General features: G+C 32.0%; 1 protein-coding gene across 4 annotated transcripts in view; it reads right to left on the bottom strand.

The window, feature by feature from the left end:
* Positions 1-1,156: 1,156 nt before the first annotated feature.
* The window catches only part of LOC118191000 (dipeptidyl peptidase 9), a 101,966-nt gene continuing 78,534 nt past the window's right edge, over positions 1,157-24,588 (bottom strand). For all 4 annotated transcript variants that reach the window (XM_085821035.1, XM_085821027.1, XM_085821043.1 and 1 more), the window contains 6 exons: positions 22,369-22,480; positions 11,264-11,366; positions 4,511-4,560; positions 4,245-4,387; positions 3,560-3,671; positions 1,157-1,777 (listed from right to left, as the gene is read on the bottom strand). In XM_085821035.1, the coding sequence (XP_085677161.1) occupies positions 1,685-1,777; positions 3,560-3,671; positions 4,245-4,387; positions 4,511-4,560; positions 11,264-11,366; positions 22,369-22,480 (613 nt within the window). In that variant the 3' untranslated portion in view covers positions 1,157-1,684. The remainder of the gene's footprint in view (positions 1,778-3,559; positions 3,672-4,244; positions 4,388-4,510; positions 4,561-11,263; positions 11,367-22,368; positions 22,481-24,588) is intronic.

The raw sequence follows: 24,588 nt of genomic DNA, 5'->3' as shown, positions 1-24,588 counted from the left end.
TGCTATATAACATTTAATGTTCAGCAGGGGAAAAAAAAAAAAAAAAAAAAAAACAAAAAAAAAAAAAAAAACACCACAGCTGCATAGCAGCATATGTTTAGAACTTCCAATGCGGCGTAAAAGTAATGGCATATAGTTTCCCATTTTCTCCAGTCTTTTCTCAGTTCATCAAATCAATATTCAGTTTTCCTTGTAACGTGGGTAACAATTTTTTTTTTGTCTTTTGATTAACATTTTATGTGCTAACTTTACTCATTAAATACCATATTCTTTGCACTCACATCACATAAAATTCAGTTCAACATTAAAGGTTGCCATGTTTTTACATTCCCTATATTATTTCTTTAAAAACTACCTACTCACGTCGCTAACCACCTAAAATAATTATCATAAAAAAAGAAAATTGTATAATGCTTTTAGCGAGTCCAGCTATTGTAATTTCTTAAAAATATTGAATATTTCTAATTAGACATCTCATTATTTTAATACATGTTTATTTAAGTTAATAACATTAAAAAGCAGAAAAAGTTTTAAGAACTGTATTTAGTGCATTAAAATCACTTACTCAGTATATACCACTCATCCTCATTATTCAACAACCTTCCAGATTAAATTTCAAAGTGTCTTACTTAGGCTTTACTGAATGGAAACACACTGCTTTCATAAAGGTGAATTTGTTAAGATAAATAAATAATAATAATTAAACAGTATTGCCCCTGTTGCATTATGTTTGTTGATTAAAAAACTATTGAAGTTTTACAAAATTTGAAAAATATAATAAAACAAATTCAAAATTTGGACTTCCAGGTGCACATGTTCGGGCGGAGGACTATGTTATCCAAAATCTGATGGCTTTAAATACTGTTGTTTTTATCAGAATGCAAGGAACATGCATACGTACAAGCAGATTCTTCCTTATTTAATTTCTTTAAAAATAACAGCGGTAATATTTGATGGCAACAATTTGAAAAATGATAAATCATTTATAATTAACTAACACAAAATCCTATTTTGAGACTAATAGCCCCTTTTGGGCCAAAAACTAAAGTTAAGCCACAATTTATTTAATACACACAATTCAGAATAAAAATAGAACCTTAAAAATTTTTTAATGAATAGTGTTATCATGTAAGAAAGTGTGAAATAAAATTTACACTTTTAAATAACACTCTATTTAATAAATAGCCTTATAAACATTACATTTAGAATGAGAAGTTTCAAGCTTCCTTATAGCCTGAGCAGTGAAAGGAGACCCTCAGAATTGGCACAGGCATATCTTCAAATCAAGCCCAATATATTATTTTACATGTTGTTAATTATACATCAGCTATTATTTCCATTAATGTATATGTAGCAAGAATGGATAATTGAGAGCAATGGAAATACAAGTTTAAAATTCAAGTTTCAGCCAAATTTATAACAATATACTTTATTATATAATACAATTAGAAAACTAACCATTTCTTCTGAATTTTTACAAAGAGGGAAACTAAAAAAGTAGGCTTCACGTAAAGTTTGTTAAATGTAATGACTGAAATTGGGCTTGGTAAAAAAGCTATGGTCAAATGCCTTCAACAAGACTTCAACTCATACATCTATTGCTCAGAGACATTAAAAACTGAAGTCATGAGAGAACATGCAACATGATTTAAACAATTAAAAAATAGCCTATAATTTCCAAAAATCAGAGGTGCTGCTGTAGGAAACTTAGTAGTGTTGTCTCATAATGTTCACTAGCATCTAAGTGCCGTAAGCTATGCCTTTCTGTTGGGTAAATCTGAAAAGCAAGCAGATAATTATATCACATGATGGAAAAAAATTTCAAATATTATATAAAATGATCTCAATTAATGATAATTAATTAATAACTATACTCTTATAAGAAGAATCACTCTTCAATTGCTAGATTTTTTATTAATATTATGATCTAAAATGTTAAGGCAATTCATATATCGATAACGTGATTACAAATCTGAGATAATTTCCATAATAGCAAAACTGAAAATGTTTATTACTTTTTCATTTCATTCTTTATTACATGCTTTTGGCATTATGAACTGTAGTCTGTGTATTTCTCATTCAAAATAACAAATCACACAAGTAGTTAATGGAAATGTTGCATTGCTTGAATAAAACTGCAGTATGTTTTAAACAATTCACAAGAATTCAATGACTTGCAAACAGTTAGAATTGAAAAGAATTAATTAAAATCTAGTTAAAAATTTTAATTTTTATAATCACCATACATAAACTGCATGTAAGAAAGACTATGTGCATTAAATTTACAAAAATTCATAAAGCATAATAAAAATTTCTCATCTGGGAAAGAAAGAATATAAATAATCAAAAATATGACTAGATAGAACAATAAAGGAGAAAACAAAATGATAAAGTAAAACCATTTAATATAAATATTCAAATTAATGCTAAAACAATCTTTTAAATGAAAAGGAATTTCTCATCCGCGAAAGAATGAATTGAAAAGAATTAATTAAAATCTAGTTAAAAATTTTAATTTTTATAATCACCATACATAAACTGCATGTAAGAAAGACTATGTGCATTAAATTTACAAAAATTCATAAAGCATAATAAAAATTTCTCATCTGGGAAAGAAAGAATATAAATAATCAAAAATATGACTAGATAGAACAATAAAGGAGAAAACAAAATGATAAAGTAAAACCATTTAATATAAATATTCAAATTAATGCTAAAACAATCTTTTAAATGAAAAGGAATTTCTCATCCGCGAAAGAATGGATATAACTAATCAAAAATATAAAACTGAATACAGCAATAAAGAACAACAAAATGATAAAGTAGAAATGTTTAAAACTAATATCCGAACTAATGATCTTTAAAACGAAAAGGAATTTAAAAACATCTTTACATAGCACTGATTCAAGAAATCATTTTAGTAATTCTGATATATATATATGATGAGGAATATGCATAAAATGACATAAAAGTCTAGGTTCAAATGAAAACTGCAGTTGATATTTACAATGAGAAATTGAATTTTGAAAACACATTACATTATTGGATCTTTTTCATTTTATGTTTTTAGCTTTATTTCAGAAAAGAAAAAGTTGAAAAATCGTGGCAAACATTCTAGAATTTTAGCTTATATATTTCTAAAATAGCTTGTATAACTATATATAGCATCATCTGTACAACCATATTAAATACTGGAACATATGCTCAAAATAAAATAAAGAATAGGTAAATACAAATGCTGTCTTTTTACCTTTGGGCATACATGTGTAATATTTTATATCAGAAATAATAACTTAAAAGAAAAGTAAAAAATTAAATTAAATGCTTGCAGAAAAAATACACTAAAGAATATTTTAATTTCTATAACAAAAGATGTTTCATCAAATACTGAATAAAAGCCCATATTTGTGAACTGGTATGTTTATAACAGATGCCTCATTAATACAATGTTATGTTTTATACTCAATGTATTTAATCTAATTGCTTATGTATTCAAAATAACATGAAGCTTTGGACATTTACGTCTGCTATACAAAAGAACAACAAGAACAAAACTTACTTGTAACTGATAAGGTTTTCCTGCTTTTATCAAAGCATTTATCAACTGACTTGTATGTGCAAAATGGACATTTTCATCCCTTAAACCATGTATTATCAGTAACCTGTTCTCTCTAAAATAAAAGTTAAAAAAAAAAAAAAAAAATTACATAAAGCACAGAAAGTGCAATAAAGTGTGCATACAAAGTGCAATAAAAATTATAATGTCACAAATGAGATCATGAAAGTTGAGAATTCATTTTAAGAACATGTACTTATAGTATTTCCTTAAAACCATAGTGTAAGAAGTTAGTCACCCAAAAGTTTATTGCGGTTTCATTTTTTAATAATATGAAACATCAAATGCTGATATAAATTAGATTAATACATTTAGAAACATCTAAAGACTTGATGAAAAACATGTTTTTCACAATTATAAAAGCATTTTTAATCATTCACCCCCAAAAAAGGAGAATTAATTTTTTTGGTTGTTGTTGAAATAATTAATTAATTATACATTATTTTGACACTGGAAATATGATTGCTCAAGTAATCTCCATTAGCTGCAAGAATTATCGATAATGATATGAAGTTCACTACATCATACTGAAAAGAAGAAATCAATGAAACTAATAAAATGGCAATCACTAAGTGTTCATCATACAGTATGAATAAAAGCTCATGGAAAAGCATGAAAATGTACTAACTCATCAGGAAACTGGTGCACATAAGATAAAACTGATCCTGTTGTGTAGCCAGTAGCATTTTTTGCTGGTGTATCCATATACCTTTCTGTATAACCAGTGTCATAAAGCATCCATGTTGTTACAGGGGCACCAGCTATTGCAACCTGAAATTTTTTTTTTTTTTTTTAACGATAAGTTAAAATCTAAAAAAATTATATGGATCTTTGATTACATAAATTATCTTGAAATAATAATTTATGACACAGTAAGTCATTAAATATTCTCACCTTAAAAATATCAGGCCTCTGAGCTAAGCCCATGAGAGAAAGATAGCCACCTACAAAAACATTATTTTTTATTTAATGCATCAAAGCATAAAATTAGCACAAATTAAAATAACTATATGTAATAAAAATCCAAAAATATAACAATCTTTTATTTATCATTAAGTAATCTATTCACTTTATTTACCTAATCATTATTTCACAGTTAGTATTATTTCAGCAATTATTTTACACATGCAGATTTTTCTGAGCACAAAAACAAATTAACATATTAATTAAAAATCATTTAATTAGCTTAGATTACTTAAATTTTGTACAATTCAAAATACCATACTTCAATTCTTGGTGTAAAGCAATAGTAGAAAACATTTCTGTCTGAGAAATTTCTTCATGTTTTAACATTACCTGTAACATCATATTGTTTTGAAATGGCCAGCTGCCGTAAGATAGCTTAGCCCAGATATAACCCAGAAAGCGGGTTTAGGATTGCCAGGAAGTGTCAAGGAAAGGTAGGGTTGCCAGATTTGGTCCGAAACCGCCCCATTTGATGACATGCCACAGACACAGTGAGAACATTCTAGAATGAATTCTTAATGGTTTTCCGGGAATGTTCTCGAAGACAGGTCAAAAGCTATATGAACCCTGCTTGTACATGCAGCAGGAGAGTCTTTAGAGCATGTTGAGTTCAGTAGCAGTGTCTCGACTTCAGAAATTAGCTTGAGAGCGATTGACCGATTTGGGAGCTGTATTTTAGTGCTTTGCCGTGACGCTGTCTTCAACATTGTAGCCTGAAGGCTGTGTTGCTGATTGTTTTAGCATACTTATACAGTCAAAAGTCGTTAATCTGGACTCGTCGGGACTTCGGCGATTCCGGATTATAGATCATTAGTTTAAATCTGGTAAGATGGCATGCAGAAATAGTAAAATTAAAAATATGAAACCGTAATTTATGATCAAAAGGGTATCAAAATTTACAAAAAAAAAGTTTAATATTTATTTGTTTACTTTATTAAACATTTCTTTCAATGTAAGTTGTTTAAGTTGCTTCGTTTTTTATGTGATAATACATTCTCTTTAATTCTATAAACAGACATAATTTCTTGTTCAGTTACAAAGTTCCGCTGTTCAAGTCCTATAATTGCTGTGTCGAGAATACCGACTAATTTGTCAATCGAAATTCTTTCGTTTTCGATTTGCTATCAGAAGCGAATTATAATGACGAGGAATTTGATTTAAATCATAGCAAAGACGGAGTACATCGAGATGAAATACTTCATTTAGTAAGGAATTATAAGCCAAATAAAATAAAAACATCTGCCGTGAAGATAAGGATAGTGCTGACAGATCAACTTCCAGTTCATTGCACGCCGCGACGTTCCCCCCCCCACAAACACGCAGAGCAGCATGAAATTGATAAACAGATTTCGGAATGGTTAGATAAACAAATCCATTTTTACAGCAATTCCACTTTTTGTTTAATGGACTTCGAAACATACTTTTGATTTGTAGATCCTTTACATATTAGTAAATATATATCAGAAATTCTATTTGACATAATCGAAAGTTCAAGCTTACTTTTATAAAATTGCTCTAACAGTCTGCAAAAAATAATAAGCCGGATCCAATTCGAAGATTAAGGAAAAACGCAATCTGCAACATTAACTGAATTAGATAATTTTAGCTTAGCTTATACCGTCCGTTATACATTAAACGCACATTCGTAAACATATTTTGAGCATGCGCACACGCCTATTTGCAGCCGTGAAGGCATCAACGCGACGCATGAACAGAAAGTTTGTAGGTTTGAGGTCCAGATTATGGGTGTCCGAATTAACGACTTTTGACTGTAGTAGTTTTTGATGACTGCAAATGTGTCATTGAGACTCTCCTGCGTAATACTAGTGAATAAATTGTGTTTTGATTCTTCATTGTCATCAATCACTCCAAAGACATGAATCAATAGTATGCAACAATATCCTGGACTTTGACAAAATTCAGAATGATGCATACAGCCGTTTGAAGTAATCATTTCTGGGTTTATTTGTTTCATAACCACATACATACAACATTCATGATGACTCATATAGTTTTACAGACAAAAAGTGCATACATATGAGCAGTGAGCACCAGTTTTACTGCAGCCAGATGATTTTATGAAGGTAGGCTGCCAACATATTACATTCCTTTTATAACTGTCCATCCGCATACAAGAGCTAATCACAAAATACGGTGAATGCTGCTGCTGAATGGTATCCAAAGGAAAGGCAAGGATTTTCAGTACTGGAAGCAGTACATCACACTTAACAATACTGAATGACAAATTCAACATAATTAATAAGTGACAAGTTGTTTGAGAGAAAATGAATCGCAGTTAAGTGAATCTATAGCAACTGATTTTATTTACGGATGGGATTGGGATTATTCAATTATGGCAAAGCACACGAGGGCTATCTGCCTAAGGGGAGGGATACCTTCGTGGAGGACTTTCTAAGGGAAATTGGCTCGTATACACGTTACATATGGGGGAAACCACGAAAACGCCCATGCAGCCAGCCCGTTCGTTCGCGGGATTCGAACCTCGGACCGAACTACCAGTGTTCAGCGTCTTTACCGCTCGTCGCTGGTGGGTATATACGGATGTGAGCAGAGTAAATCTCTATGTCTATAAGTAATAAGGAAGCCATCTGAACATGTACAAACCTTATTAAGAAACTGATCGATTTGGGCACCTGTAAACGATCAAGTGAAAGAATCAAGGTATAAGGCATGGAACAGCCAAAAATGTCCCAACCTTATAAATTTGGATCCATGATCACGCTTATATTTGTGATGCATTATAATAACATATGTTAAAAGAAATTTTTGAAGATACAAAAACCATCAATTATGAATAGTGTTTCTAGTTTCTGTAGAAATTCCTGATAAAGTAGCCTCACAAACAGAAACATATTGTGTGACTGCTTTATGGCAACATTGGAATTACACATCTTTAAAAACTTCATGTTGAATTTTAGTTATATTTTCCATATTCAAGCTTCAGGTATTTTGTTTTTCATATCAGTTAAAAGAGGCTAATGGTAGGTACTGTATACTGATGTGCTGCGTGGTCTTAGATAAGGAAATTCAAAACAGGAACTAATACCTCCAATATCTAACTGTTCAAGACTTATTGAATTGCAGCCATAACTAAAATTATAATGATAAATATATTCCCATCCTTTCAGAACTTTCAGTCAAGTTTGATCTATATCAGCATTTCTCAAACTGTGAGTCACAACCCAAATTGGATTTACAAGGTGAAATGCTAGGATCGAAAAAATCAAATTTTGATACAAGAATTTAAAGAAACATTAATTGCAATCTTTTCATTACCAATTCATATATTACATTTTTTTATTTAGTGCACTTATAAAATTGTAATACCGGCCAAATTGAGCTGTAAATTATGTTTACACATTAAAAAATACCACTAAGTGCATCATAATAGTGATGTCGCATTGCAATTTCAGTACTAAAGCTATTTCAGAATCAAAGCATACCACAAACACACAACCTATGCTGCAAATGTGTACAAAGAATAAGGTCTGTCCCACTGTGACCAATGTAGTGTTAATGCTTTTCCAGTATAGTCAGTTTGTGTTTCATTACAAGTCGCTGTGATCAATATAGTGGTTTACCAATGCTGGCTTGCTGGTTACCATATCGACAGGCTAGGATTTAATTCCGGGGAAGGCATGGATATTTGTAAGCATACTGTGTTTATGTAACATGGGTGATTTAAAATACTGGTGAGCAAAAAGGCCTCTTGAGAGGTTTGGTGGTAGGAAAGGGGAGGTGGGAGACCTTTAGATCTTCCCCAGCACTGCTCTCCATCAAAACTGGGGTGGAGCTGACAATTAGTGCAGCAAAACTACACCTGTACAACCAATGCTGAATTTATGGTATTCTTCCAACCTGCACCTGTGTACATTGAAAGAACAATATAATATCGTATTTTAATGTTTTATTTAATTAAGATTGGTAATTATTTGAATAAGTAATGTAACAGAAATTATTTATATTTTACGATAAAAATATTTTTCACCCAGATTTATTTATGATAAATTTTTTTTTATTAACTTTAGTAATAAAGGCAGTGATGCAAATAGCAATGTTAGATAGTCATTTAAGGATCTAGTAATCGGGAAAGAGGCACCTAAGATGCAAAGAAGAGAATATGTCCAGTTTGGCATTACTTTCAATAGTTGTCGTGGTACTAAACTACGTCTTTGTTAGATTTTGCAATAACATTTTGGCTATGAAGAATATGAAGCCATCAAAATTAAAAATTCATTTTAAATCCAAGCATCTTCCACATGTCAATAAATGAAAAAAATATTTTGAATGACAGTTAAAATCTTCAAATAAAGAGAAACAATACTTTGAGAAATTTATACTGTTAATAAAAGATATTTATTTTTGTCATGCAAAGATTCATATCTGATTGCTAAAAGTAAAAAGCCATGCACCATTGCATCTTGCATTTCCTACTCCTAGGTAGAAATACATAGAAGTAAATGGTGATGAAATTCAGAAAATTCACTTGTCAAATGACACTCTCACTAACAGAATTTCTAATATTAACAAGGATTAGTTTCAGCAACTTATCACCAAGTTAAAGAATAATTATCACCACCTTATATTCAAGTTAAAGAAAGCCAAAAATTGACAATTCAGTCATACAAAAACAACTTATATTTAGCTCAGTGATTAGTATATATCAGATACATTTATTTATAAAGAAAAACATTGACGAAGAAGTGTTATTTTGTTGTCCTTTGGAAGAAAATACAATAATATATAGCAAAGTTATAAGATCATTAACTTAAAGATGTACATAGAATAGTAAAATGGACAGGTTTTTTTAACTATTTAAAGTGGAGAAATTGCATTAGAGTATACATAGATGATGAAATGCAATAACGTTGTGAAAATATTGGTTTTAAATTATTTGTTAAAGCATTAAAGTGACGATTACGCAACTTTTACATACTTGATCCATCAACAGACCTTTGCAGGCACAGGTAGAAGTGGAAGGGATACTAGAAATTCACTATTGGTAGTGCAGGTATAGTCCCACTGCATTAAATGTGCAATTCCAACCCAGTTTTGAAGGCTTTTGGCCTCTGAAGAGTTGGTCTTAGGGTTTCCCACATCTCTTTCCTTACCATAACTTATTAAGAGAGTTTTTGGTTCCCTGTGTATTGCTCCTTTTTCCCTGTGTGAATGCTCCTTTGCTGTACAGAAACTATTATGCTTACTAAATTTATGCTTTATTCAGGATTAGAACCTGAACCTATTGGTACGGCAGTCAGCATCACTAATCACTACACCAGCTGGGTAGCAGAGCGCTGTTGCAACAAAAAATATAAGCAACAAATTTGATTGTTATGCTTCAGGACCCTAAAAATTGTCAAAGCATGCCTTTAACAGCTATTTATTTTCAAATCTCTGTAAAGACATGGACTCTGAATAAAAAAAATGTATTATTACATGCAGAAGTAGGACGGATGTCAAGTAGTAGAAGTTTAATTGTTATTAAATTATGAAATTATTACATTTTTAACAAAATAAAGTCTGATATTTCTGCTCTTTATCCAAAATTATGAAGGAGACAATAGCGGCCGAGCAGTAATATCACTGAGCACTAGTTCGACCCAGGTTAAAATTTGGCTAATAGGCTGTCTGCATGGAGTTTTTTCATGATTTTTTACCATGTAGAACGTGGATAAGACCAATTTCCTCTAGAAAGTTCTCTACAGAGGCATCCCTCCCCTCAGAGAGATAGCCCTTTGTTTTGTCATTATCAAACAAACTAAATTAAACATCAGTTAAGATTATCAAAGCTGTGCTATTTATCAGATATTTTTGAGGAACTAAATCATCTCAACTCGTCACTTCAAGGAAAAAAAAATGTTTTATTAAAAAGCTCAATGTTTCGTAGAAAGGGTAGAGAATTATTAACTTGAAATGTTTTCAAATACTGGCAATTTAATATCATGAAAAATAAAGATACAACTTGAAAAATTATTACACACTGTTAACTACACAGTGTGTAATAATCACTCGGAAGTGTAAAATATTACACAATGATTTAATTTGTTGTGATACAAATAAAGAGCACACCAGTCTCTTTAAAATGTGATTTTTGATATAAAAAGGTATATTGGAATCACAAATAGATTTTGACTGACTTTAGACAGATTAATCCATATACCGGTTAACAGTGAAAATGTTGAAGATGCTGTACACTCAACAGTGTGAAATATTACACTAAGATTTAATTTTTTGTACTGCAAATAACAAGCACACCAGTCGCTTTAAAATGTGATTTTGTTTCATTAATTTTTATATATCTGAAACAAATCTAAAACTACTTCTTTTCGTACATATATTATTTATCAAAGAAAAATTATTTATCGAAAAATATTAATTTTCATATCTTTATTTTATATTTAGTATTATGGGGTTAAAAAATCTTGATGATAAAAAGTGGACATGATTGAAAAAAAAATTTAGTACTGAACTAGATGATGTGATATTTTACATGTAATTCAATTATTACAGCTTAAGAACTAAAAAGACATCAATTAAATAAAATACTATTAAAATTCATATCATACTTCATTAACGATCGATATAAAAGAAAAGCAGACATCGCACACTGATTAAAAAATATTAGTGGAAATTTTGAATAATTTTAAAATAGCATTGTACCATATGACCATCCATGCACAGCAATTCTCCCAATATCTATGAATCCAGTGCTTTCAGAAAGCCACAATAAAACTTCAACTTGATCAGCTATTTCAACTGTTCCCTGTAAAGTAACAAAAATTTGATTATTTTGCATTAAAGAGATATGCCCACCCCCGAAGAATTAAAGCACTGATAAAGTACAGTAAATTAAAATAGTTATCATTTAATCAAATTTCCATCAACTATCAACTGTAATTTAACACTTTATGTGCCGCTGTCACGCTGGCGTTACTTTTGCTCGCCAACAGTTATCAGCCGCTGTCACGTACGCGTGACCTATTTTCGCCAACGACGATGCTTCACATCGACGTTTGTATAGATAGACATACTATAGCAAAACATTTGATGATCAGGAAACATTGGTTTCAACTGTTTTCCTCTCCGAATTCACCAGACTGTCTATTATTGAAATCTTTTTTCGTGGACGTTTGTTTTGTTAGTTTGAGACTGTCTTTCGCTGCCTTCAAATATTGGAAACTTATGTTAGATTTAAAGATATCCTTCAAAATGCTCTTCGATGAGGAAATATATGCTGATCTGTTATCAGAAGAGGATAATTGCTATGATAGTGAAAGTGATTCGGTCAGTGGGAGCGATATAATTGTGAGATGATTCAAAAATAAGGGAAAACCAATAATTAGTGAATCTGAAAGTGATGAAGAGAATTCTGTGGCAAATCATTGATCAGAAGTTGATTTTAAACCTAACTTTCATGCTTGCTGGAACGGTTTGGGTTACAGGTACCATACACGCCAGATATATTATCAACTGTGGAATTGTTCATTGGGGACGATTTATTTAATTTGTTTGCCACACAAACAAACTTATATCATAATCAGCAGAATAATGATAACAACAATGCATCAACAAAGAATAAAGCTTGGATTGATACAAATGCTGTAGAAATGAAAAAACTTTTGGGACTTGTTATCCTAATAGGAATAGTAAGAAAACCAGAACAAGACGGTTATTGGTCTACTTACCAAGGATTATATACACCTATTTTTGGGAATACTATGCCGAGGAACCGATTTCGGCAGTTATGGAAGTATTGGCACTTTAGTAATAATGAGCATTGCCAAGAAAGACTTGATAAAATAAAACCAGTTTACTCGTACCTGGTAGAGAAGTTTCAAACCATTTATAAATCCGAGAAAGAATTATCGCTGGATGAAGGTATCATTCCATGGAGGGGCAGGCTATCTTTTCGTACATATAATCCTGCGAAAATTATAAAATATGGAATTTTAGTCCATATGGTGTGTGAGGTGACATCTGGTTACATATGCAATTTAGAAATATATTGTGCGCAAGGATAATCGCTAATTGCGAGAATATTGTCCGTGCTATCGCCATATTTAAATTTATGGCCCGATGTATATATGGACAACTATTACAATAGTGTAAAGGTTGCAGAGGAGTTACTAAAGCATAAAACAAACATCTGTGGCACAATTAGAGTAAACAGAGGAGTGCCAAATTGTTTAAAATCTGCTATATTAAAAAATAAGTCAATGGAATTTCATAGAAAAGGGAAAATTATGGTACAAAAATGGAATTCGGCCAAAAAATTGATACTGATGATTCCTACGATACATTCAGCAGACATGGTCGAATGTGTGAGTAAAAGAACCAAAAAGAAGTGCATTAAACCAATTTGCATACAAGAGTATAATAAATTTATGAAAGGTGTTGATCACGCCAATCAATACCTATCATGTTATTCCATACTTCGCAAAACAAAAAAATGGACAAAAAAAAAAGGTTTTATATCTCATAAACTGTGCATTACTCAACACATTCCAGATATACATAAAAAATTCTGAAAATCTATTAGATTCAAACAATTTTTACTAAACCTTGCACTAGCTTGGATTAATGGGAATGAAGAGGAGCAACAATCAAGATCGGCTGCTCAATGTGATAAAAGATCGCCGAGATTTGATCCACCAGGCAGACTTACTACGGATATGAAAAAACATAGAATAACACGTATTAATGGTAATGGGAGAATTCAAAACCCACAAAGGGCCTGTAAAGTCTGCACTGCCGCCTAGAAAAGAAGTTCCACTGCATACATGTGTTCTTCCTGCAACGTTTCTCAGCATGTTGGAAAATGTTTTCAGAATTATCATACTAAAATGAACTATGGATCCAAGGAGTTAAATTTTTTAAATAAAACGTTTTAGTACTAATTAAAAAATATAATTGGAATAAAATTACTGTAACAGTTATTTTAGTGCTTTCTTTAATAATAATTATATACCAACGAAAAATTGCATAAATATCACTGTTGGTGAGCAGTAGAACCTGCGTGAACTGGCGGCAGCGTAACGCTGCTTCGATAAATGCGCGGCCCGCAAAGTGTTAACAGTAACATTAACACTTGAATAATACACCTTTATCCTTGCAGAAGCTTTGAAATCACATTTACATCAAAGAACCCTTGTGTAACTTTTGATTTGATAAGCAGTACTGATTATTTTACTCACTGCAATTTGCATTGGAAATCCTAACAATTTCTTCTAGAACACTACAGTTTTGAAAAACCTCACTCAAGAAACACTGCATTACAGTGATTGATAATTAATTTAAATTTATTTATGCAGAGAAGGCACATGCAATCATTTAATTAGTTCATATTTCTGAGGAAAATATTCATATTTCAAAAGACATACAGAAGAGTTTCCCTAAACATAACGACTTCTATTTAAAATTGCTACCACATAAAAGCCAAATTATACTTTTAAAGTTGAAATTGATATGTATATTTAGAGTGATTAATGCTTTAATATGTTTCAAAAGTTAAAATATAAATAAATAAAAGTAATTCATAGACAGAAATCAGAGGTTTAACATGGAAAAAGGAAATCTCATACAGTAAATATCAAAAACTAATATCTGAATGGAAATTTAATCTGAGTAACTGCTTTCAATGAAATATTTTATGGAATAAATATTGCAAATGAAACATTTTCAATGAATGCACCACAGCACTTAAGATTCGTGGTCTTTTAAATAACAGGGTTCATTCACATTTCTACTCATGCAAATTAAGTACTTTTAAGAACCATTAATGAAAAGAATTAAGGCCTGCAAATATCAGCAAATAGGAACTGAATAAATTCAGTTAATTAAAGATATCTATACCTGAACTTCATTTCTGTAATACCATCCTAAGAATAAAATAGATCCGTAAATAGGACACATTATTATTAAACATAATTTAATAAACATAATTATAAAACAAATTTTAGAATAAAATCAACTTTATCAAATTATAATAATTGGACATATTTGAAAGGAGATTAGTTGTATTTTTATTTACATTTTACTAACTGTTAGCTTTATGTCCATTTTTTCTATTATGTCTCATTTTGTCACTTAGTTGCTCAGTCTACAGGTTTAGTAATAGCAGGTAGATTTTATGTCAAATGCCACAAGTTAAAATGAGAAGTAAAATCATGCTGATACCACTGCTGCTTCTTGCCTAGAGAGAGATCTGCTGATCAGAACAAAGCTGAAAGCCTCATGTACGCATGGTTGGCAAGTTAGTTCTTCATGTAGCTTCGTGTAGAGTTCCTGGGGTTTTAACCCAGTTAATATACTTTAAGGTTCCAGTAAGCCACTAAAGCACCAGATGTGATAAGCTGCTTTGTATTATTTTAAGTCTCACTAAATGCAAAGTTTTTTTACATTAATTTTTACACTTTTGTGCTGTCTCTTCCGACCATGATAAGGATTAATGAAAGGCAATAACTCCCTTTAATATGCAGAGATCACTCTTAAGAATGAGCAGTTAGTTACAAATTAAAGTAAGCAGTTAGATACCCTTAGTTATTATAGATTTACATAGCCACTATTAAATTATATTTATTTTAAAACATATTTGTTAAAAAAGCCATATTAGAATACACATAATTTATGACATTCATTCTTAAACGATATTAGGATAATTACACATTAAAAGCTACAAAACATTTATGTTCTGTAGCAACAACACTCAACAAAATATTTATGCACTTTTTTAATTTCAAACCTTCCCAGACATTTTGGCTAATTTATATAAATTTCCTTCTCTTTAAGCATTTTTTCTAACAATTAGACATTTGTTTCACTGCATAAACCAATGTTTCCACTAGTTTCTGCAGGGGTGTTTGTGGGACCCCAAAAAATCCCCTGAAACTTTTACGGACTTACTACCGACATTTTGGAGTTTCGAGAAGGGGGGGGGAGAAATGAAAAATTACAATTATGAAGTATTGAATGACCTAATTATAAAAGTTCAATGAATTTATTTTTTTGCAAAATTAATAACCATAAATTTTCAAACATATAAACTACTACATTTTATGTAAATATTTTATTATTATTTAAAAATTATTTAAAAAAAGTTATCTAATTTCTGCTGCCTTTTTTTAAATTTTCTGATGTTTGTGGGCTTGTCTTTCTTTTGTGGTGAACTTCATAATTGCAGGAAGGTTGACTTTTATTTTCCTCATTTACAGTTGAAGAAATTTCCTCGAGAACTGCACATGCAGAGGTAGAAGCAGTTCGCTTTTCTGCTAATATAGAAGGTTTTTCAGAGACTTTTATAGGTAACTCATCTGAAATACATGTTTTTAAGTCCTCTTGATATGTTTTCCAACTTCTGTTCATATTCAGTAAGAGATCTTTGTGAATTGGATCAGTCATTGGATTTTTTGAGCCATATTTTTCACATGAGGTTTCTTTAGAAGCCATTAAATCATATTTAATAGTCTGCACTGCATCTAGGGAATCAATCTTAAGAGAGGTTCTATAGTCAGTGACAAGTGTATCCATTAAGTTGAATGCACTTTCCACTAATGGGCCATGGAAGCAGCTAAGGCAGGCTTTGCCCAATTTAGTCAATGTAGGATACTTATAATCATTTGTGAAATCATCTTTTAAATTAAAAACTTTAGACCAATATTTATCAATTGTACACTTGACTTGATTTCCACTTTCATCAGATATGTAGAGCATTTCTTTGGTGATATCAATATCACTCTGGTATAACCTTATTTCAGCTTCTACTTTTGACTTTTCATTATCACTAAAAATATGGGACATAAAAGATGATAATTTTTCAAAAGCTAATATTGTACTGGTTTTACCTCTTAGCTCTGGATCTAATGCTGTAAAACTAATTAGATATGAATTTTTAAGGGGTAATTTCTGTTTCACATGCTGTGCTGTATTAGTAAAAGCTTTCATCAGAGAAATTTGGAATTCTTTTGCTTTTGGACGATTTTTTGATAATTTCTTCAGGAGAGTAGAAGCTTCTGCACCAGTAAATATTACTTTCCTAGGTAGATGGAATTCTGGATTTGTGACATCAACCTTTAATAAAACATTATAAGATGTGCACTCTATATTTTCTGGCTTCATAAAAAAAGAGAAAAATTTTGCCATCAATTTATAAATACTGGAATGTATTAAATGAAGCATTGGTTTTTTTGTTTCAAATAATTTAATATATGTGTTGAACTCTGGTAATACTGCTGAATATAATGCCATATGCAATAAAGTTTTGTTTTGCATAACAAATAACCCATTTAGTATTCTTTTTTTCCGAGCTAAAGCATCCTTTGTGAGTTGTTGGGAATACAAGCAAGAATACACCCCTTCAACAATTTTTTTCTCTGCTGCAGAAATATTTCTTTTATTGTATACAGTTTCAACATAAGAAAAATAATTCCCTTTATCAGTATTATCCAAGTAGTGAAAATAAAATACAATAAGAGCATCCCACAGATCTTTGATTCTTTCTAAAACACATAAAATGTACACCCACCTATGGTTTGGTCTCTTCAAGGGCTTAAGTTTTTTAATGGCAAGGGATTCACAGATTTTGAAAAAATTTTTCTTTTACTGCAGCTTTTCATATCAAAATAGATGTCATCAAACAAATCTTCTAAGTATCTATCAAAACATGAAGCAAATTTTTTTGCACAGTTATTAGCTGTGTGACATGTGTCACCATCAATATCTAATAAGTGGGGTGCTTTGTTTGATCGTAGTCTGGTTTCAACACCCTTTTTTTTTCCACGCATGGTGTTACATGAGTCCATTAATACACTAATTAAGTTTGCCCATGGAATATTATCTTCAATAGTATTAACAACTGCTTTAAAAACAGCTTCTGAATTGCAAGATTCCATCTTTAGAGATGCAAAATGATGAACTACAACTTCATTTTGATTGTTGTCAAAAAACTGCACCAATATTGTCAGTATACTTTCTTGAGCATTGCTAGTACTTTCATCCAAATTTAGAGAAAATGGAGTCTCCTTTAAAGTTTTAATGATATTTTCCTTAATAGTTTTTGCGAGCCCATATTTCATCTTATAACATGCAGTAGTCCTGGACATTTCCAACGAGTTTAGTGCCGTCTGATCGCGGCTCAACTGTTTGCAGAGTTCAATTAAATTAGGAGCTACATTGAAAGAAAGAGAATTCTCGGCAATAAACGAAGTTATTAATACCTCTTGGCGTGCTTTTCTTGTCACTATATCCAATGGCCGAGCATCAGTCTCCAGTAAGTCATCAGTATTTTTTGAATTAGCATAATTACTTAAAGTCATTGTATGTCTAATGCACTTTGAATATTTTAGAATGATTTGTGAAAGCCTTGAATCCTTCCCCACCATACTTCAGCAGTGAGTTACAAAAAACACAATATGCTTGTCCAGCAACATTTATTTTCTTGCACCATGTGCCGATGGTATCCCCATTACCATCTCTCCGTTCAATCCAATTCCACCTAAATGCATTCCGGACACCTTCTTCTAATTGTATAATATCACTATTTATATCGAGAAATTTCATAGTGAAATCTTCTTGCGTACATAAATAAAAAAGTATTTCAATAAACGAAACGAAAAATTTACACGTGCATCAATAAATGAAGCAAAAATTTTACACAGCGGAGAAAAAAAAGTTGAGAAGCGGTCAATGACAAATAGCTAATACGGCGAAAAATCCCCCTTCTCTACTTATTGGTGCCACGCCAGGAGAGATAAGACATTTGAACCCAGAGTCACGTGATCGCACATCTGGTCGAACGAAGTCTCTCCCTTTTTTTTCTGCCACGCCTACTTGCCGAAAATAATCCAGAAGAGAATGTCCGAGAACCGGGGGAATGAGTCATAACTCGCAATAAGGAAAGAACAAAAAAGAAGTTTTTTCCCCCTCTTCACGCATTATCACTGCCTTTGGAGAAAGAAAGGAAAAGTTTTCACCACACACACTGACCTTGAGTTTTCTGCTTTCAAAGCAAACAAAATTACCCAGATCAAAATAAATAATTAATTATTATTCCTACTTCCTTTTGAACACGATCCTCGCATTCCGGGGATCAAAGTTCAAAATCCCCGGAATTCCGGGGTTTCCCCGGAGCACAAACACCCCTGTTTCTGTGTGCTTTACTTCCTAACTTATCAATCTCTCAACAATTTACTTATTTTGTAAAAGTTAGCCCCAAACACCTGACAGACGTGAAGCAAATTATCATTATGTCTGAAAGTAACTGCAAAGACAGGTAAAGATTTAAATAAACCTCTTATTTAAAAAGAACTCAGAACATAAAGGCATGTTCTTATGCTAGCAAAATCAACTACAGCTCATGATGATGTAATTAAACAGGCACTGTCAAATTCAAACTTAAGTCAGACTGCATAATTCAACTTTAATTTATGCTGGCTCAGTAACGCTATCATCATAATAAATTTAAATGTCAGCAGCAATAATGCAAAATGAATAATTACAAATTATCAGAGCTGGTAGGAACTATAGCAGCGTGCAAGAAGAAGCAGAAATATGCTCCATCTTAGAATCCAAAAACCTCAGTTTAAAAACTGTCTAAGTGATTTGCATTCTAGTAAGGAAACAGAGAGGAAGAAGTTGTACTAAAGGCTGAAATTATAAACAACTGGTTAATTTACATAATAGTAACTATACATATTTATGAAGAATAATTTTCTTTATGAATTCAGTTTCTTTTTTTTATTACGTTTCCTCTTCATTAAAAGCCCACCAGCGGCCGAGCGGTAAAGTCGCTGAACACTGGTAGTTCGGTCCTAGGTTCGAATCCCGCGAACGGGCTGGCTGCATGAGCGTTTTCGTGGTTTTCCCCATGTGTAACGTGTATACGAGCCAGTTTCCCTTAGAAAGTCCTCCACGAAAGGCATCCCTCCCCTTAGGCAGATAGCCCTAGTGTGCTTTGCCATAATTAAATACACACCACACCTCTTCATTAAAAAATTTTTGGATTTAAGTAAAGATTTCTGTTATTCTAAAATACTAAATGCATTTAGAATGCACAGAAAAGCTGCGAATTTCATTTTTTAAATAATATGAACATTCTGAATAAATATGAAATGATATATGATAAGGTATTACAGAACCAGTGTGGGAGAATTTTTAGAATTTAGTGACACATTGAGCAACAAAATCCAGAATTCAGGACAGGCATGGTGAGCAGAATTTAGGAAGGCACTAGGCAGCAGATTTTAGGATCCACAGAGATTGCATCAGGTGGGAAAATGCCTAGCTCCAGCCCTGAATATGATGATTCGCATAAAATTTGAAATTCAGAGTTCTCATTTTTTTTTTTTTTTCTTTTTTTCTTTATTAGTCAAAAGTCTTTAATCTGGACATCTGTAATCAGGAATGATCTATAATCCAGACCTCAAAGCTACAAACTTTCTGCGCATGTGTGTTTAATGTATAACGGACGAACAAGCTAAGCTAAAATTATCTAATTATCTATTTCAGTTAATGTTGCAGATTGCTTTGTTCCTTAATCTTCTAATTGGATCTGGCTTATTATTTTTTGCATACTGTTAGCGCAATTTTATAAAAGTAAGCTTGAACTTTCGATTATGTCAAAAAGAATTTCTGATTCTGCAGCTGCCAAAGGATCTACAAAGCGAAAGCATGTTTCAATGTTCATCAAACAAAAAGTGGAATTGCTGCAAAAAATGGATAAAGGCATATCCTTTGTTTCTCTAACCATTCCGAAATCTGTTTATCAATTTCATGCTGCTCTGCGGGTGGGGGGACATCGAGGCCCGCAATGAACTGGAAGTTGATCTGTCAGCACTATCCTTATCTTCATGGCAGATGTTTTTATTTTATTTGGCATTATTTTACTAAATGTAGTATTTCATCTCGATGTACTCCGTCTTTGATATGATTTAAATCAAATTCCTAGTCATTATAAATATCACGAATACACATTAAATTGTTTTCTGGTTGCCATTTTCTAATTTCGACTATGCGTAATGTATGTTTTACACATGCACACGTTGAAAGAAAAGTTTAATAAAGTAAACAAATAAATATTAAGTTTTTTTTTGTAAATTTTGATACCCTTTAGATCATAATTGCTCTTTATTTCATAAATTACAGTTTCATATTTTAAATTTTATATTTCTGCATGCCCATCTTACCAGATTTAAACTTATGATCTATAATCCAGAAAAACCGATAATTCGGAATTGCCGAAGTCAAGACGAGTCCAAATTAAAGACTTTTGACTGTAATAGAAAAATTCCCCTCTATAAATGCCTGTCCGTGTGATAAGATTACAAGCAATTTTGACATTTTCCATGCTTGTGTCTAGTGAAAGGTAGAAAAAATAAATGAAACATAAGTATGTTAAGGAAAAGCCTTTTAGTACCAGAAGTAAAGCATTCAAATATTATATTGTTCTTCTAAAAATTCTCCAAAAAGAAAGAAATTCACCACACATTTTCAGTGAAATACATCTATTGCGTGTCAATACCATGAATACAATTTTAATTTTGTCACATTTTCTGGAATCTTCTAAAATCATGGTTTTATAAATCTTGCCTTCAAATCCTGCCAATTTTGTACCAGCCAAAAGCCACAAATATTTTGGGGGGAAAATCAGGGGGAGTGTAAAATTAATTTTATAGAGAAAACTAATGCACATTCTGAAAATTCTGAGATAATTACTTGGGAAAAACTCTTACCATGAAAAAATTAAAAAGAAGACATTTACATAACTATTTTGCTTTTGCTAAGAATTGTTTTGTAAACTGTGTTTTATATCTGTGGTATAATACTTATTATTATTGGCAGCACTAAAATTATACTACATGGAATGACCAGTTATTCTTTGTTTAAATGTTGTTCTCATATGTAGTCTTTGATGTTCTGTTTCCTGTTCAGTTTTAGTTAAAGCTTCATTTCATCTTCTTAAAGAAATTGATTTACTATATTTACAACAATAGCATTTATTACCTCGTTTATTTTTCAGATTCAAAATATTGTATAACAAGTTGCCAAAATGGAAAGCAGTGTCACTTTATAACATGACAGCAAAAAATAAAAATGTTTCATTTTAATGTTATTTCTTACATACAATTTCAATATAACAAATTTTGTATAGAAACTGATCTTAAAATTATCAAAATGTTGGTAAGTCACCAAATTTAGAACCATTTAATAAAAGAATAAACATCCCCCAAAGTGAAAACTGTGCAAGAGCTCTGCATTAGGGGGGGGGGAATTGAAATGCTTATGTTTCACTTCTTGCCCAGAAACTCGAGTATCTTTCTGCTTATATTAGAAAGAGGAACAAATTACAGCCCATAAACCCATTCAAAAGATAACCATATTTGTCAGTAAATCGCCAAACATATTCCTCCCAAATGCCAATTCATGCTCAAAATGTCAGTTGTAAAAACAGACAGAAATTTCAGACGACTGAAATTAAGTACGTTCTGCTGATTTTGTCTAAAATTAAGGACTTTTAAGGACCAAAAATCTAAGTACTCTTAAGGTCTATATGAGCTTTCAGTAAGACTATTCTAATCACAAATTACCTATCTTTTCATATCAACCTTAACAACAGATAAATATTTACAATTTTCAAGAACAATTATATTTTACTTGCTTAATATCCTAATTTGAAAACAAAGCTGATAAAATGCAAAGAACATTATTTAATTCTAACTTCCTTTAAAATCTACAAAAGATATGAATTAAAGATATCAGGTAAATAAAATTACCATTCTTCCTTTAATGTGACTTTCAAATGCTACACCTCTATGCCTGGAACCTCTACAGTCTATTGCTATCACAACATAGCCTTCTGTTGCCAACAGGTATTGCCTTAAATATCTGCCAAATGAAAATATCACAGTACTTATAATGCATATACCCTGTTTATAATTTATTTATATACAAGTTAAGCTATAATTAAAATTAAACATTTTTGATTAATACTGCAAACACCAAAAATATTTAATCTTGCCACACCATATTTTGCTTATTATTTATACTACACTGGTGTGCAAAACTTAAGCAACATGTGTTCTTTTTCCCATAACTCCATGAGAAATCATCTGAGAGACATGAAATGAGAGACACCATTTTGTATTTAAACGGTGACGGAAGCATGGTTGTGCAAAAATGAATACAATGCATACAGTATGGTATCAAACAAAAAAAGTCTTAAACTCATAGTATCATTACACATGATTCTCTGTACAAAAGGAAGAACAACAAGGAGATGTTCCTTAGTATGAGATACGACCTCCCCTTACTGCAATGGTTGCTTCAAACCATCTCTCCATAATCAGCACCAGATTGTCACACAGATCTTGATGTAAGAGTGCCCATTCGTCAATCAGCATCTGTTTCAGTTTTTGGGTATTCCCTGGAAGATGTAATCATGCCGCAAGGCATCCCACACATGTTCTACGAGATTTAAATCAGGGGAGTACGCTGGCCAATCCATTCCAGTGATATCTTCACTTCCCTGTAGCTTCTGAACAGCAATAGTCTGGTGTGCCTGTGCATTGTCATCCATGAAAACGAAGTCTTCTCCAATGCCACCTCGGAACAGATGCATATGGGGAAGGATCACCTCCTGACAATAGTGATCTCCAGTTTCAGAACCTCCGTCGAAAACATGAAGCTCTGTCCGCTTGTTCAGCATAACACCTCTCCAGACGAGAACTCTAGGACCACCATAATGATCTTTTTTCATGATATTACTAGGATGAAAGCGCGTCCCAACCTCTCTCCAAATCAACTGGCATTGAAAATCGCTTGTGTCACTAAAACAACTTTGATTCGTAAAGAGTGCACGACTCCATTGATGAGATGTCCAGTTTTTGTGTTCCTTGCACCACTCTAAATGGTGGTGCCGATGGCCAACTTTCAAAGGGATGCAGCATTCAGGGTGGCAGGCGAACAGGCCACCTTCGTTAAGCCATCTGGACACAGTAAACTGCGACGCTTGTCGCCCTGTTGCTGTACACAATTGCTGAGCTATGGCGCTTGCTGACCAGTTTCGGGCTATTTTCGCCTGAAGGACGATATACAGGTCATCCACTGCAGTTGTTTTCCTGGGGCGGCCACCACCAACCTTTTTAACAGCTGTACCTATAGTTTGGAAAGCTTTCTAAACATGTGAAATGACACTTTTGCTGATTCCAAACTCTTCAGCTACACTGGCAACATTGCACACCTCCTCCAGCTTTCCGATCCTTCTTCCACGTGTGAAGTCATCCAGGTGATTTCTTCTAGCCATATTTCATGAAAGAACTTACTTGCAGCGAATGTCTTTAATTGCATCTCCATTCTTCCTTTTATTGTTTTCTTGAGTTGAGCGCCTTGACCGCACACGTTTTGTGTACCCTCACGTCGCCTGTGACGTTTTGTTCTTGACATTTGCATACATACGACTTTTTGACTGAATTGCGTGTTCATTGTACCGATCGCAAGAGCCCTTTTTCTGCAATTTCATGGCTATCTAATTAAAACTTACAATGTTGCTAAAGTTTTGCACACCAATGTAATTATTGGTTAGTGGCATCAAGGTATCACTTTGACATCGATCTAACAGTCATCAGAAAAAGAAAGGTAAACAACTTATCTTAATGAAAAAGCCACTGTGAACAAGTGAAAATTTATGTTAGAAGTTTGATTGTTGAATGCAAAATAAATGTGGTTCTGCTTTATTATAATTCCACTTTATTTAATTGTCATTTTCAAATAAAATCCACTTTTTAATTTCGAAGTCAGAGTAAGAAATAATATAAAAATAACAAAGTAAACTGAAAAAGTAAATAATGTAACTACTACAAGCAGATTTAAATTTACTTCAAATATAATTCAATTTCACTCACAATAAGTATATTTATCGTAGAAAAAAGTATATCAAAGAAATTAAGTATAAATATTCTAAATTTCGAAAAGAAAGAAAAAAAAAAAAAAAAAAA

Source organism: Stegodyphus dumicola, chromosome 1 (genome assembly GCF_044657685.1).
Source record: "Stegodyphus dumicola isolate Sdum_Otavi_A_Nest chromosome 1, ASM4465768v1".
Classification (NCBI taxonomy): Eukaryota; Metazoa; Arthropoda; class Arachnida; order Araneae; family Eresidae; genus Stegodyphus; species Stegodyphus dumicola.
Note: the sequence above shows the minus strand (reverse complement) of the source record. Positions and strands in the feature narration are given on the sequence as shown.